At 45.0% G+C, this 13,343-nt stretch overlaps 1 protein-coding gene across 2 annotated transcripts; it reads right to left on the bottom strand.

Annotated features, from left to right (window-relative positions):
- Positions 1 to 230: 230 nt before the first annotated feature.
- On the bottom strand, positions 231 to 12,812 carry ICOSLG (inducible T cell costimulator ligand). Of its 2 annotated transcripts, none has more exons than XM_019283011.3 (7): positions 12,470 to 12,812; positions 9,239 to 9,279; positions 6,971 to 7,336; positions 6,201 to 6,485; positions 4,611 to 4,787; positions 3,523 to 3,558; positions 231 to 1,263 (listed from the first exon to the last, which is right to left on the bottom strand). In XM_019283011.3, coding segments are annotated over exons 1-7 (1,191 nt in total). In that variant the 5' UTR covers positions 12,754 to 12,812; the 3' UTR covers positions 231 to 1,261. The 2 variants fall into 2 exon arrangements, with proteins under 2 accessions (XP_019138556.2, XP_020440833.1); XM_020585244.2 differs by having other exon boundaries at positions 231 to 878.
- Positions 12,813 to 13,343: the final 531 nt, after the last annotated feature.

The raw sequence follows: 13,343 nt of genomic DNA, 5'->3' as shown, positions 1-13,343 counted from the left end.
GGGACTTGATTTATGGCACGGTTCAGAGTCACATCTGGGCAAGACAGCTAGTAAAAATTCCTCCTCCTTCAAAATTTCATATAATCAGCAAAGTTTACTGTTTTGCTGTTTTCAACCAGTCAGTTTGGCTGACTTAGGGCTGAAACAGCAAGGCACATGCACTGGCACAAGGAAACTGCAGTTCTTGGCTTTCTGGATATTCATGGACAACACATTGACAGAATTTGCACTTTTTGTTTTGTTGGGTGGGTATAAGGATGAGACACAAGCACAAGTTCAGTTTAAAACCTTCAGTTTAAAATCTTCCCCAGAAGCCACGGGAAAGTGCTCAAATAAAGATTCAGTTGAATCAAGCAGAATCAACCACAGTTTTTGTTCCATCCTGAAAAGGGTAAGTCCAGGTAACCTGACATTAACACAGCAGAGATCACTATTTTTAATTGGTCAGATTTCCACAGCCTGTTTTTTCTCACAGCTGGCTCCTGTCGAAAGTGGAAGTCCCCTTTTTGGTGGAATATTTGGTAAAAACCAAAATGTTGCTATCAAGTGCATTTAAAGAAGGCACCTTCCCTTATGTTAACACATTCAGTACTTAACCCCTTTAGAGCAACTCCCATTTTTGGAGGACTGGGTCAAAGTGTTCTGCCTGATTCTGTACACAGTAACATGAACATGGTGAAAACAGACAATGGAAGGATTTTTCTCTAAAGAGAAAGAAACATGGAAAAGGTCACAAATCTCACTTTGCAGAGTCCTTCAGTTTTCTTTCTTTGTTTTTAGCTGCCTTTCTCCACATGCAGCAGTCATCCTCAGGGTAAGGTGACAGCGAGAACTTCCCACACTCCTGAAACGCGGCTGCTTCTGCTCCTGACAAAGTCCTAGAGGATGATGATGAGAGACTGGACAGTCACCAGTTTCCAGTGGTCTGGCACAGAGCAGCTGAGTGTCAGGCTTTCTGCTTTCCCCAGTTAGAGGTGCCCAGATCACTGACAATCACAGACGACTGTTCAAAGTGCTGAGCTGGAGTGGTGACACAACTGTCCACTGTTCTGTGGACACAGTCAGTGGCTGGAATGAAAATCCAGCAGATTTTCTTGTCTCTTGTGTTCTAGAAGCTTTATTTTTTTTTTTTTTTTGCCATCTCTCTTGGCAGAAATCTGTCACTTGTATTACAAACAATGCTGCCACTGAGGGAGTGATGCTTCTCTTGACATATCTCCAGCTGCCCAAACTGTTGGCAGACCTTCCATTTAGGCAGGTGCTCTAAAAACAAAATAACTTCTTTTTATAAAAAAACAGACAAAAAGCTTCCCCAGAAATAATCATTCCTAGCATTGTTTTTCCTACATAACCAGTGGAACAAGCTGCAAAGCTATGGAATAGACATATTCATGCTGCTGAGAGAGAACTGACTGGGGCAAAGTCCTGCCTGGATACCCAAGACACTGAGGGCTTTCTGTCCTCATGCCACAGTCTGGAAGTGCCTCTCTGTGCAAATGGAAAAAGTGGTCTCTTGTTAACATCCCCCTCCCTTGGGAAGGGATGTCAGTGTCACCTTGGGTTCATTTTAAACTATTTCAGAGAATGAGGTGCACAAAGCCCATCTGTGGCCAAGGGAAAACAGCTTCCCCAGGCTTCTCTCCTCACCAGAGCATCCTGCCCCACTAACTGGAATGGGTGTCTGCAGAGACTAACCCCCCCCGGATGGAGTTACTCTTCTTTACAATCTGCCTTCCTCACAGTTTCCAAACTCGTTTTTTTTCCTTTTTAACAGCAAAGTTAGTTTCAGTAATCTCATTCTGGTTTGCAGTATTCAGGATTCTCACTGCCCATGAAACAATCTGACCTTCTCCATAAGGTGCCAGAAACAGAAGTACATTTACAGCAGTATTGAAAAGCAAGATGCTGTGGCACACCACCCCCCTGGGTGCACCTCCCCAGTGCCTTACCCCCATCTACCACCTATAACTGGTTTGAAAATACCAAATGGTGATTGAATAAGGCTAGAATTTCTCCTAGAGCCCATCTTTTGCACCAAAGTAGTACCAGCTTTATAAGTAATTTCTGCCAGATTTTCTTTTAGGGAAAAACAAAGCAAAAAAACTGAACTGATGGAGACTTGATAGCTGGACAAACTCTCTGCCTCAGTGCTCAGCTACCATTACCCTCAGACATATTCTTCTAACATCTAGCTTAAATCTCCTTTGTTAAGTCTGTTGTGCCATAAGTGCAGTGTCAGCTGGGTTAGCACAATAAATGACTTGTCCCATCCTCTATAAAAGCACTCTGAACAGAGTTGTTATTGTGTCCTCAATCAGCCTGGCCTTCTCAGCCTAAACAGACATAACCAATCTCTCACCAGAGATCACATTCCCTGGATCATTCTCATTTCTCTGGTATTGGTCCAAGTTGCCCTTAAATTGGGATGCCCAAAAGATGGCCCTCAGAGGTGGGACAGCTTTTGTCATCAGTGAGCCACCAAAGCTGCTGTCCCACATCCTCTTCCACAAGGGGTGTGGAGACATGTCAAGGAAAAGACAGCATGTGGAAGTCTTTGCTTTGTTCTTTGTGAACAAATCACGCTACAGCAGCCTTCAATACAAGATAAATATTTACTCTTATTTATGTCACAGAGGTTTTTTACTTATGGGCTCAGTCCAGGGATCTAATCAAGAAGGGTATAAGTAAGTCTGGAGAAGAAAAAGTTGACCTTAAATTAACTGCTTTTGTTACGTTAATGCAGTTCACAGGAACAAAAGGAGAAAATGTCTCTGTTTTAAGGAGAAAATCCATCCTCCTCCACAGATTATGCTCTGCAGGAGGGAGTGCAATGCCTGTTGATGTTTAGCAAACACAAATGTTGGCTGCAGTCTGGAAAATAACTGACAATTAACCCAGTTTCCATGACTGCCAAAGAAGTTCCAGAAAAGATTTTTTAATTTGAGGGTCATTTTGCTTCTGCTTGATGCTATGAATTGGGTACATTCACAGCATCTGCTACAGCAAACTATGCTTTAACTATTACAGTTTTGGTGAAACCACAGTATTTTCTGCCTTTTCTGCTGACTTGTTTTCTCCAGTAGAAATTACCAAATGAGATATAAAATAGGCAGGTATTTCACCCTCTCTGTACTCTTGCAAGTCCTCTGTGCTAGCTTGTTTTTCCAAATCTCCCTTTTTTTTACCCAATTTTTATTTTTCCCCTACTATAAATAATAAATGAATTAGTAAACCAGCTGGCCTGCAATATTGCAGTCTTGCTTATAAAAATATGAACATGGTGAAGGTCTGAACAGCACTTTTTTTTCTAGGAAAGGAGAGGGGGTTTTTTTTAAATTGGGTGTGTATAGGCTCAGGTTCACACACATGAAGCGAGATCTTCTAGGATGTACTGCCCAAAAAATGCTTCAGTTTGTATCATCCAGCCAGTCTAATCTAGAGGCTTGTGCTGAACTTGAGTCCTGAAGCTATGAAGTTAAGTTGCTCTTGAGACAAATAAAATAATATATTATTAATACTTACAGCTGAGTCCTCCTTGGTCTTCATTTGGTTGGACATCTGTTGAAACAAATGCATGGGTTTCAGCATGCAGGATAGATAACCACAGTCTTCAGACAAATGAGATTAATATTAAGGAACATCCACTAAATCTGAAGGTTCAGTGTGCTAAATGTTCTGTAAAATGCAGTCCAATATTCTATTTGCTTACAATCCAGGCTACCATTTCAGGAAGGATAGATTTTGGGATTGAAGTGATTGCCTTACTCCTTATCTTGGGACAAAGTCCTGCCTCACTCTTGGGTTGTTTCTGAAGGAACAAAATGACTTCTACAACAGCTGCTGCAGATCCTGGACAAGATCACTACCCTGCTTTCCCCTGATCTTTTCTGAGGTACCCAGGCTTGCTGGCATTGAGGAAGAGGGCATGGACTGAAAACATGGATTGTCTTTGTCCATGAAAAGTGTGGTTGTCCTGGCTCCCTTAGACGTTAACTCCTGGACAGCTACAAAGGGGCTTAGAGCAAGTACTCAGGTACATTGGCAGACTCAGTCTGGTTCACGAGATGTCTTTTAGAGCTTTTTAGAGTCACACATGGGCAAATCCAGCTACACAAGAGTACACACGTGACAGTGAGACAAGCTACATTTCTGCTTGATCCCAGTGGGATCCTGACCCTTCATCATCCAGCCAGTGACTCTAGAGCTCTCAGGACTGAATTATGCTCTGGTTTCTGCTTCAAACTGTGCTCAGCTGAGTGAGCTACTGACCCCAGTCCTGTTTCATGCCATCTGTCCAGAAAGAGCCTGCAGGGATCACAGCTGACACACCATGGCCTGAGCAGGCACAAATTCTGAGTTACTCTCACATCCAGAAATTACTTCCTGTGAGGCTCAGACACAGGAGGAAAAAACCATAAAGAATAACATACCCTGGGGCATTACATTTCCTCCCCAGTGTACCCCAAGTTTTTAATCATGGCGTGATTTCCTGCTGCCATGTGCAGGCAGCTTAGTCATACTTTCTCTCTTCCTGTTGGATAACATTAAGTATTTTGGCAAGTGAAAAAGAATTCTTAAAATTTGGTCATGCAAATGAAGTGTCTCATTACCTGTGTAGGACACTAGATTAGAGGACCTCCTTCTCCACAGCCAGCAGATTAAAACAGTTAGAAGACCTATCAGAATGACAATGGCAATGATGCCAGCTGCTTGAGCACCTCGTCCTTTTTTTTCTAGGTTTTCGTCACTGTCTGTGCCAGAACCATTGCTTCTCTTCTGCTGCGTGTCTAGAATAAAATAGAAAAGAATATAATAAGGTGTAAATCTTCACATTTTATACCAGGCAAATATTTCACCACATTTTGCATGCATAAAGAAATTCGGAAGGACTAAAGATTTGTGCTATTCATATCACTGTGATTCTGGTGATTCCTTCTGGGCAAGACACATCTCCAACTAATTATGTCTAAATACCAGTTTACTCTTCCCTGTCATCTTATTGCATCCATCCTTCTTTCTTCCTTTTTCTTCTTTCCTTACAGCTTTGAGAGACTGTATGTTTGGGCTTGTATCTAGACTCAGTTGAAAATAAATCTATACAGAATCTGTAATGTAAATCTGATGGTATTCAGAAAGATGGGTGAAAACCTGTTTCCCTGAAGTTAGTGAAGAATCTTCTTCATTCATTGCTGCAAACTGAAGGTTTCAGATCACATCTCTTACTCTTTCAAGTGTGATGGTGAGACTTTGAAAAAAACCCCAAAAAATAGTAATAAGAAGGTCTTTTCCCTCAGAAGACAATATGACAGAATGCCATTAGGAAACTAATGATGAGGTTACTTAATTTTCCTTTAATTTGGGAAGGAATTTTAATTTAATTTCCTTTAATTTTCCTTTAATTTGCACCAGGGTGCAGAGACCTGTGAGAGAAAGGTGTGGCTGGAGGCAGGACCAGGAACAGCAACGAGATCAAACAGCCACCTCCAGATCAGCCTTCCCACTCCAGCCAGATTCCCTACACAGCTTTCTGGAAATAATGAACTGCAGCAGTGGTACTGTAACTATAAGGTCTTAATAGCTTTTTTTTTAAAAGTAACTTTCTGGTTTTGTGAACAGTTGAGTGACTAAATACTTGCTTTTACTATTAATCATCACATCAGCAATAACCAGCATATTATACTAGTGCTATTAGGTACATTGTTCTATTGAGCTCGTATTGCTCATTTGCTGCAGACCTAGTTTAAGTCGTGCACTGTATTAAATTGAGTTTTGGAGACTGAAAATTTAACTTGGAAACTAGGCAGAGTAAAAAGCAAATCTGAGTGTTGCAAGGCCATTGGGTAGGGGGTCAGAAATCATGGATCTGCTCTATGGTAGCCCCTAAAAAACAACCTGATTCCCCAAACCATCGTTCCTGAGGAACTAAAGGGTAAAGCCCTGAGACTGCCTCAGACACAAGAGCTTCTCAGTGCTGTTGTCACAATACACTTGGTGGGGTATTCACTTCAATGTGGAAGAATTAAACATCAAGTCCATGGCTAAGCATAACTAGAGCTTGAAACAAAGCCTGGGATCTTCTCAGCACTTTTTGGAACTACTGAATTAATGCATAGTCCTCGCTAGTGCACATCTACAGATAGAGACACACTAGTTGATGTTCCTGCCATCTAGAAAACGTGAGGCCGCATGAAGGGACTTACAGTTGGCTGATAGATTTTCCTGCAGCATCTCATTTTCTATGGAGCACTCTATTTGCATGTTGGAAGCGGCTTTCACCCTCAGTGTGCTAAAAACGCTGAAAGTGCCATCGCTGTGGGGCGTGATCTGTAGTTCTGATGGATTCAGGCGACTGTTGTTCACTTTATTGATCCAGTAAACTTTGGGCTTTGGGTATCCGTTGCCAGACTTGCAGCTGAAGGTCACCTCCTCTCCAGTGCTGCTACTGTTTCTTATTGGTCCACTGAGTATTGGTTGGCTGTAACTCGCTGCAGAGTAGGAAAAAAAAGAAATAGCTGTTGACATTTTGAAACATACTGACAAGACAAAATTTTGACATGGCTTCTGAAGGAGAATTGCTGGATTTCTCAACACCCTTATGACTTGAAAGGGAAACACCTGCAGATTTGGTCTGTATGCCAGAGAGCTGAGAGGATCACTGGGAGGGCAGAAGCTTAAAGCCAAACCCAAAGGAAGAAAGGACCAACTTAAGCTGCTGTCACCCAGTCACATGCAAGAGCCCTCATATCCATGAAAAACAAGAAGAAAAGAAACAGACACTGAGTAAACACTTGTTACATGTATTCTCCAATGTTTACATTTTCTGTCTGTAACATTTAAATTAAGCAGACTTCATCTCAGGAAAGAGCAGAAGTCTGTTTCAAAGTTAAAGGTGTGCTTAAATATGACATTGAAATAGCGTGAATTTGAAAAGCGGAAATGAGAATTTGGGCAAAATGACACAAGTTCTTACCTGCTAAACTGAGAACCACTTCTGCCTGGTGAATCACTTGGGTATATTCAGTTTTCTCCTGTACCACACATTTGTATGTATGTTCATCTCTCTGGCTGACATTTAGTAATAGCAGAGAAAAATCACCATTTTCCAACCTATCCCAGAATAATTGAGTCCTATCTTTAAAGTGAATGCACTGATTACTGTTATTGTCTTGGCCAGAGATCAGTGCATGTACAACTGAACACTTTCCTTGATCATCATCAGCTAACTGCCAATATACTCGTAGATTTTTTAATTGCAAGTCTCTTTCGTTATAAATGCAACTTAGTGTGGCATTGTCTCCAAGTTTACTGATGATGTTCTTCTTCTCTAGTGCAATAACTACAAGATTAAAAGAGAGAGAGAAAAAAGGGAGGTTATGTGGGGAAAAAAGTAACTATTTTCAAGTACATTCTACCACATATAGACTCTAGTACTAGTTTTATAGCAGGTGGGTGAGTGTGCTCACTTCATAGTCATTCCTACCCCCCAAATTGCCAGTGGCTAATTCTCTTCATGTCCATTTGTCTGTGCATTGTCCAAAGGAACCTTTTCCCTGAAGGCCAACCAATCTTAATCATTCCCAGCCCCATGGATACCCACATTTCACTTTGCCCACTGACTGCAGACACATGCTTTAATAATCACTTCCTTTTTTTTTTTTTAATTAAGAAAAATGCCAAATAACTCCACTTAAATCACAAGTGGAAACATTGATAAGAAAGAGTGCTGCCATTATTTTGAGACCCGCATAATTAAGAAGGGGAGTAGAAGCAGTGTTTCTCAAAGCTGGCATGACAAAGCAACCACATTTTACTGCTACTGTTGGTGGCACCCTCTCAACAAACACACTCAGCTGACAAATCAGCCTGCCCAGATACCTCCAGTGACACATTCATTAGACATTTACATCTTGAGGGTCACTTGACCTAAAGTCAGGATCGTATGTGGCTTTCAGAACACATTTCCTGCCTTCTAGACATGAGAAAGGCATCCTCAGCTCCAGGTGAGCAAGGCAAAGGCATGAGGTGGCTGACAAGTGATGCAGACAGCACAGGTCAGTGAGTCCCACAGGGCTGGGCAGCTCTGGCCACAGCCTCCCTGCTGAGGATCCATCACCTCCAGCCCAGCAGCCAAAACCTCACTGGTGCAACTGGTTGGTGGCACCAAAGCAGTGTATGTGTTGTAAGTGTCAGGCTGGGGGGCAGGAGGGGGCCAGGCATGGGGCAGGATGGGAGAGATTACAGCTGGGGGAAGGGATTACGTGGGTGGATGATTTAGGAAGACGAAGGAGTGAAGGTTTGGAAATGTGGAAACAGCGTGTGGAGGGAGGTGACAATGTTAAAGGGGGACCTGTCTTTGTGAGGGTGTGAGGGTGCACTGGACTCAGAAATAGCTCATCTACACAGCTGAGTTGGGCACCCTGGTCTAAAAACACCACTGAGGGAGACACAGCACTTGCAGGGAGAAAGGCAGGATGTTTACCAGGCATGTAAACCCTGTGCGGTGGGACTGGAAGTAACAGGCTTGAACTGCAACACAATTTCTTGGCTCAGACTTTGGGAAACCACTTGGAACAGCAGTAAAAGTAATGCCCTGGCACAATGGGTGCACCTCCATTACTGGGCAGAAACAGGCCAGCCAGCATCTATTGAGACTCAGTCTGGTACAGTTTGTCATGATATTGGGGCCAGGGAGTTTCCTTGGTGACTTTATTGAGGTCCTTCTCAGTGATTAAGCAATAACAGAGGAGAGAACTCTAAAAACATTCATATATCATCAGGTGATGTGATTTAAATCTACCTTTGTTTTGCAAGGGATATTTTAGAACGGTAGTAAAATTATTAATAGTAGTAGTAAAATTACTAATACTGGCTACTTGATACCATGATGCATAATTCTAGCCTTGAGTATACATGCATGTTAGATCTGCTTATCAGCAGCTCTTATTACTCCACTTCTAAGGCCTTTTGTTGACAGAGATAAGAACTTGCTGAAGCAAGCAAAGCAATCTGAGCATCCATACGGTCCCTTGCTGTTCTCTGCAATGAAACTGATAGAAATTGATTGTTTCTTCCTTCCCTGATGCATGTCAGAGAAACATTTCACACTGAGGAATTCTTCAGTATCTTGTAGAAAACACACAGAGGTTTGTATTGTTCATTTTACAACTACTTTGTGCGTTTGGCCGAACATATTAAAGGGAGAGCAGTTTAATTTTTAACTGAGTTTTTCTGAACTTACCAGCTTTCAGGATATGAAGGAGCAGTAACAGAAATCCATACCTAAGACGAAAAGCAAACAAGTGTTACAAGTGACTTTGCATCTCTGTTGTTTAAATAAGCAATAAACCCAATATTGAATGTTTTAATATAGTGGCAGAAGTAGGTAAATTAGGTACTGCTCCTGTGTAATGCCCCATTAAGTATTTGCATTTTTGACAGCTGCAAAACTTCTGTTTATACAAGTCAGCAGTGGTTTGGTGGCCAAGGCCACAAATAGCAGCAAAATGCACTAATATTGGAATCAGGGCAGAGGGCATGAAGCTGGTGTTGTGCCTGTCTTCTCTTGTGAAAGAATCAATGGGCTTGCTGGACAAACAGGCTCTGGAGCCTATCTGGGTCACTGGGAAGGACAGTGGCTGCACAGGTCAAAACCCAGGTTCTCCAATCTTTTGCTGAAACTCAAGGAGTTATGGTTTTATCTGGTTAAAGGACAAATAGCAGCTAACCATGCTGCCCACCAGCTTATGCACTCAGTAAAAATGTGTAAACAGGAAACCTGCTGATAGTGGAGACTGTGCAAAGGTTTTTGCTGGAAAGAATTTGGTGTGTTTGATTACTCAGGAGGGGCAAATCTGTGCAGGAGTTACCCCAAAGGAAAGGATGCCATAGGAAAACCCAGTTTAACCCATCTATAAAGGCCAAGTGATTTAACTTTCATCCCATGGGGGTTTAAGGGACATAAATGGACAGCACTTCCGTATGAGTTACTTTAAAATAGCCTTTAGCCACCACATCTAGTTACACATTGTGCTCTCCTTCCTCCAGACTGCTGTAGGAAGGGAAAAGAAAGAATGATGGAAAGGTTTTGGAATGTGAACTGTGTGGCTGCAGTTGCTCACCTTGATATTGCCCCAGGTGCAATAGGTTGCAAAGCTGAGCTGGTGGGCGGAGTGACAAAAGCACTGGCCTGTTACCAGCATACCCAGCTTGCCTTTGGCAAGCAGGCAGGATTGTGAAGCCACACTGCCTGGGTACAGCTGGCTCCCTTCCCCTGGTGTTCTCAGCCCTCAGCCAGGCCCAGCACTGAGCCCAGGGCTGGGGCAAAGCGGACAGCTGCTCCCAGCAGGCCGTGTCCACCAGGATGGAGCTCCAGGGTCTCCCACCCACATTGGGAGCTGCCGTCCCTCCAAACCAACCCTGCCCTGCCTGGCCCTCTTCCCTCCACGCCCTAACCTAAGTTCACTTCCCAGCAGCCATTTCTCACCTTGCTGTGCTTTACAAAACCCCCTCTCTTCCAGGCTTCCTGCCCTTTCTCCACGGCTTCAGCTCCTTTGTCCGGCCAAGCATAGGAATTCATACATCACTTCCCAGACACAGCTTTGATTCTGCCCAGCTTTACTCCTACCTCCTGCCTGGGCACAACCTGGGGCTCCTCTGCTGCTGCGGAGTGTCTCTAATTCCCACCTGACCCCCAAGAAAATTATCATCTTCCCAAACATATTCAGCTTCCCATGCAGAAAGCAGAAGACATTCCTTACACAAAGTCTACCTCTGCTTGAAGCCTCATTTCCAGAGACTGAGCTAAAGAGACTTTAGGGGTGAACCAGTCTGAATTGTATTACTTTTTGTATAAAGAAGACACTTTATTTTCTTTTTATGTGTCCTTTGAAATGATATGATAGATGAAGCTTGAAAAGTTTAAGTGGATGCCCAGAGTGGAAAATCTCTGCTCTATTACTTCAGAAAATCTGCAGCCAGTCTCAAAGGAAATCTCCCAAGGAAGCACACCTAAACATTCTGTTCTGTCTCTGACAGTGGCTTTTACACATGGATTTGTATTTTATTCCTGCTGTATTTTTTTATACTGTGCAGGAGTCATCACTTTTGTGCCAGCCTTGTAGACATCTGTTTTGGCAAGCTCAACTCATGTAGTCCTCAATCTTTCTTAATCCCATGTCTGTGTTTGCTTTATTATTCCCCACCCAAATTGGAAGCCATGGATATAGCAACTCTTTTGAATTGAACAAAAACAGTATCTGACTGATCTTTATGGGACTCCCTAGGGAATTTCCCATGGTAGGCACTTCCTAATACCAACAAACATTTAGATTTTCAACCAGAACTGATTCTCATATGTATTTATACAAAGTGGATTTTGATTTCTTATTTTAATAAGTGATGCCACAGTCGAGGTTGGACAGGTCCAGAGACACCTCATCCTCCTACTTGGAGGAGGTTGCAGCTGTGGTTTTGTGGGGGCAATGTCAACCCACAATGTTCCCCTGGAATAGCTTTAATTCCAAGCTTCTATTGGAAAAGGGGAGAAATGTTCTGCTGGCAGAGAAACCTCCTTTTTGCCCACTACTTTCACTCAGCTCCTGTGTCCATCACACTAGTAGTGAGCTTAATTAAGTGCTGGCATAGCTGCACTACCTTCTTAGGTTCTTGCTTTCTTAATTTTTAAAAAACATTTTAATCTTTTTACTTTTTCAATTCTTTCCCACACCTTCCTCTTCTGCAAGTTTTTTAAAATGCCATGTGAAACAGGAGAAAGTTGCACTTCCCCTTACATATACATTCTTGCTGGGTGAGATGATTCTTCCTACCAGCACCTCAACTCTTTCATCGCTACTCATCTCAGAGCCATGGGATGTTGCTGATGTGACACATTCTAGCCAGGCAAGGAGATATCCTGATGCCTCCAATAGCACCTTCGGGGTCTTTGCTCCACTTTGTCCCCTAACCTTGTGGCGACACGGCTCTTCCCTTACAGCAGGTGCCCTAAACAGGTCTCCTGCGGAGCTTTCCTAACACCTGCTGTAAAGCAGCGCTACCCTGGGCAGTGCAGCCCAGGTGAGTCACGTCCCATCGCAACCCTTCAGCTGAATATATCCATAAAAGGCTCGTTAATTGCCTGGAGCCTTCGATGGCCGCGGACGGACAGGGGACCCCTCCCCGGGCTCTTGGGGGGCTCTGGCAACACCCGGCTCCCCCCGCCCCGGGTCCCCGCCCGCTCCCGCGGCTCCGGGAGCGCTGCCGGCGGCCGGGACCTGCTCCGCAGCCGGTCCGGGGGCCGCCCCTGCCTCCAGTTAAGCAGCCCAGCCCCTGCCGGCGCTTTCCCTGCCCGCGGCAGCAGCAAAGCTCGCCTTTCCCCAAGGGGGATGCGCATCCCTTCCCGGGAAGCGGCCGCCGTGTCCCCCCGCGCCCACGGAGCGGGACCAGCGACCCTTCTCCCGCGGCCACCACTCACCCTCGCGGCTTCATCGTGCCCGAGCCGTGCCGAACCAGCCGTGCTGAGCTGAGCCGAGCCGTGCCGAGCACCAGCTGCCCGCCTCGGGCCGTTCCCTTTTCCCTCCCACGCCTCCTTGGCCGGGGATTTCCGCTTTCCGAACGCCTGGTGCGCTGCGCAAAGAGGAGCCCGGCACAGCCCATCCTGGCGGTGCCGGGGCTCAGGCACTCGCCCATCCCCACTGACCGCTTCCCAGAGCCTCGCTGGTGCCGCTGGATGGGGGATCCCGGCTCCCGCAAACCCATCCTCCCCGGAAATCCATCTCCCCCGCGGGGAGGACTCCGGTCCCCGTCAAGTGGGACACCCCTCACCGCTGCTGGGAAGCACTGGGGAGCCAGGCCTGGGCTGCTTTTGCCCTGGCACGGAGACAGCGGAGTCCTCTTGGCCCTGCGAGGCGCTGGAATCGGTCCCGCAGCCCCGGGGGAGGGCAAGGACTGCAGCCCGTGCGCTCCGGGATCTCGAAGAATCCTGCCTGGGAACTGGGAAAGTTGTGTTTCAAAGTACATTAGGTGTATGTTTGCATAAATAGCATATTTATTCTATATTTATATTTTGTAAATAACTAAATGGGATTTGACAGAGAGCACAAGCGCACCTGGAGCTGTCGTAGGTGTGTTGGTGAGGGGGTGTTTTAGCACCACCCGGCTGTTTGCAAGCTGCGGTTCTCGGTCTCAGCAGTTTCGGTTTTGGCTCCTCATCAGTGGCTGTGTTTGCCTTGCTTGTTGTCAGGAGCTTCAACCCAGCTGGGACCCCTTTGCCAAGGGGTCCGTTTTGTGAGCTGGGACCCCTTTGCCAAGGGGAGCGTTTGTGACACACAGCACAAAGCTGCCACAGC

The sequence above is a fragment of the Corvus cornix genome, chromosome 1, assembly GCF_000738735.6.
Source record: "Corvus cornix cornix isolate S_Up_H32 chromosome 1, ASM73873v5, whole genome shotgun sequence".
NCBI classification, from domain to species: domain Eukaryota; kingdom Metazoa; phylum Chordata; class Aves; order Passeriformes; family Corvidae; genus Corvus; species Corvus cornix.
Note: the sequence above shows the minus strand (reverse complement) of the source record. Positions and strands in the feature narration are given on the sequence as shown.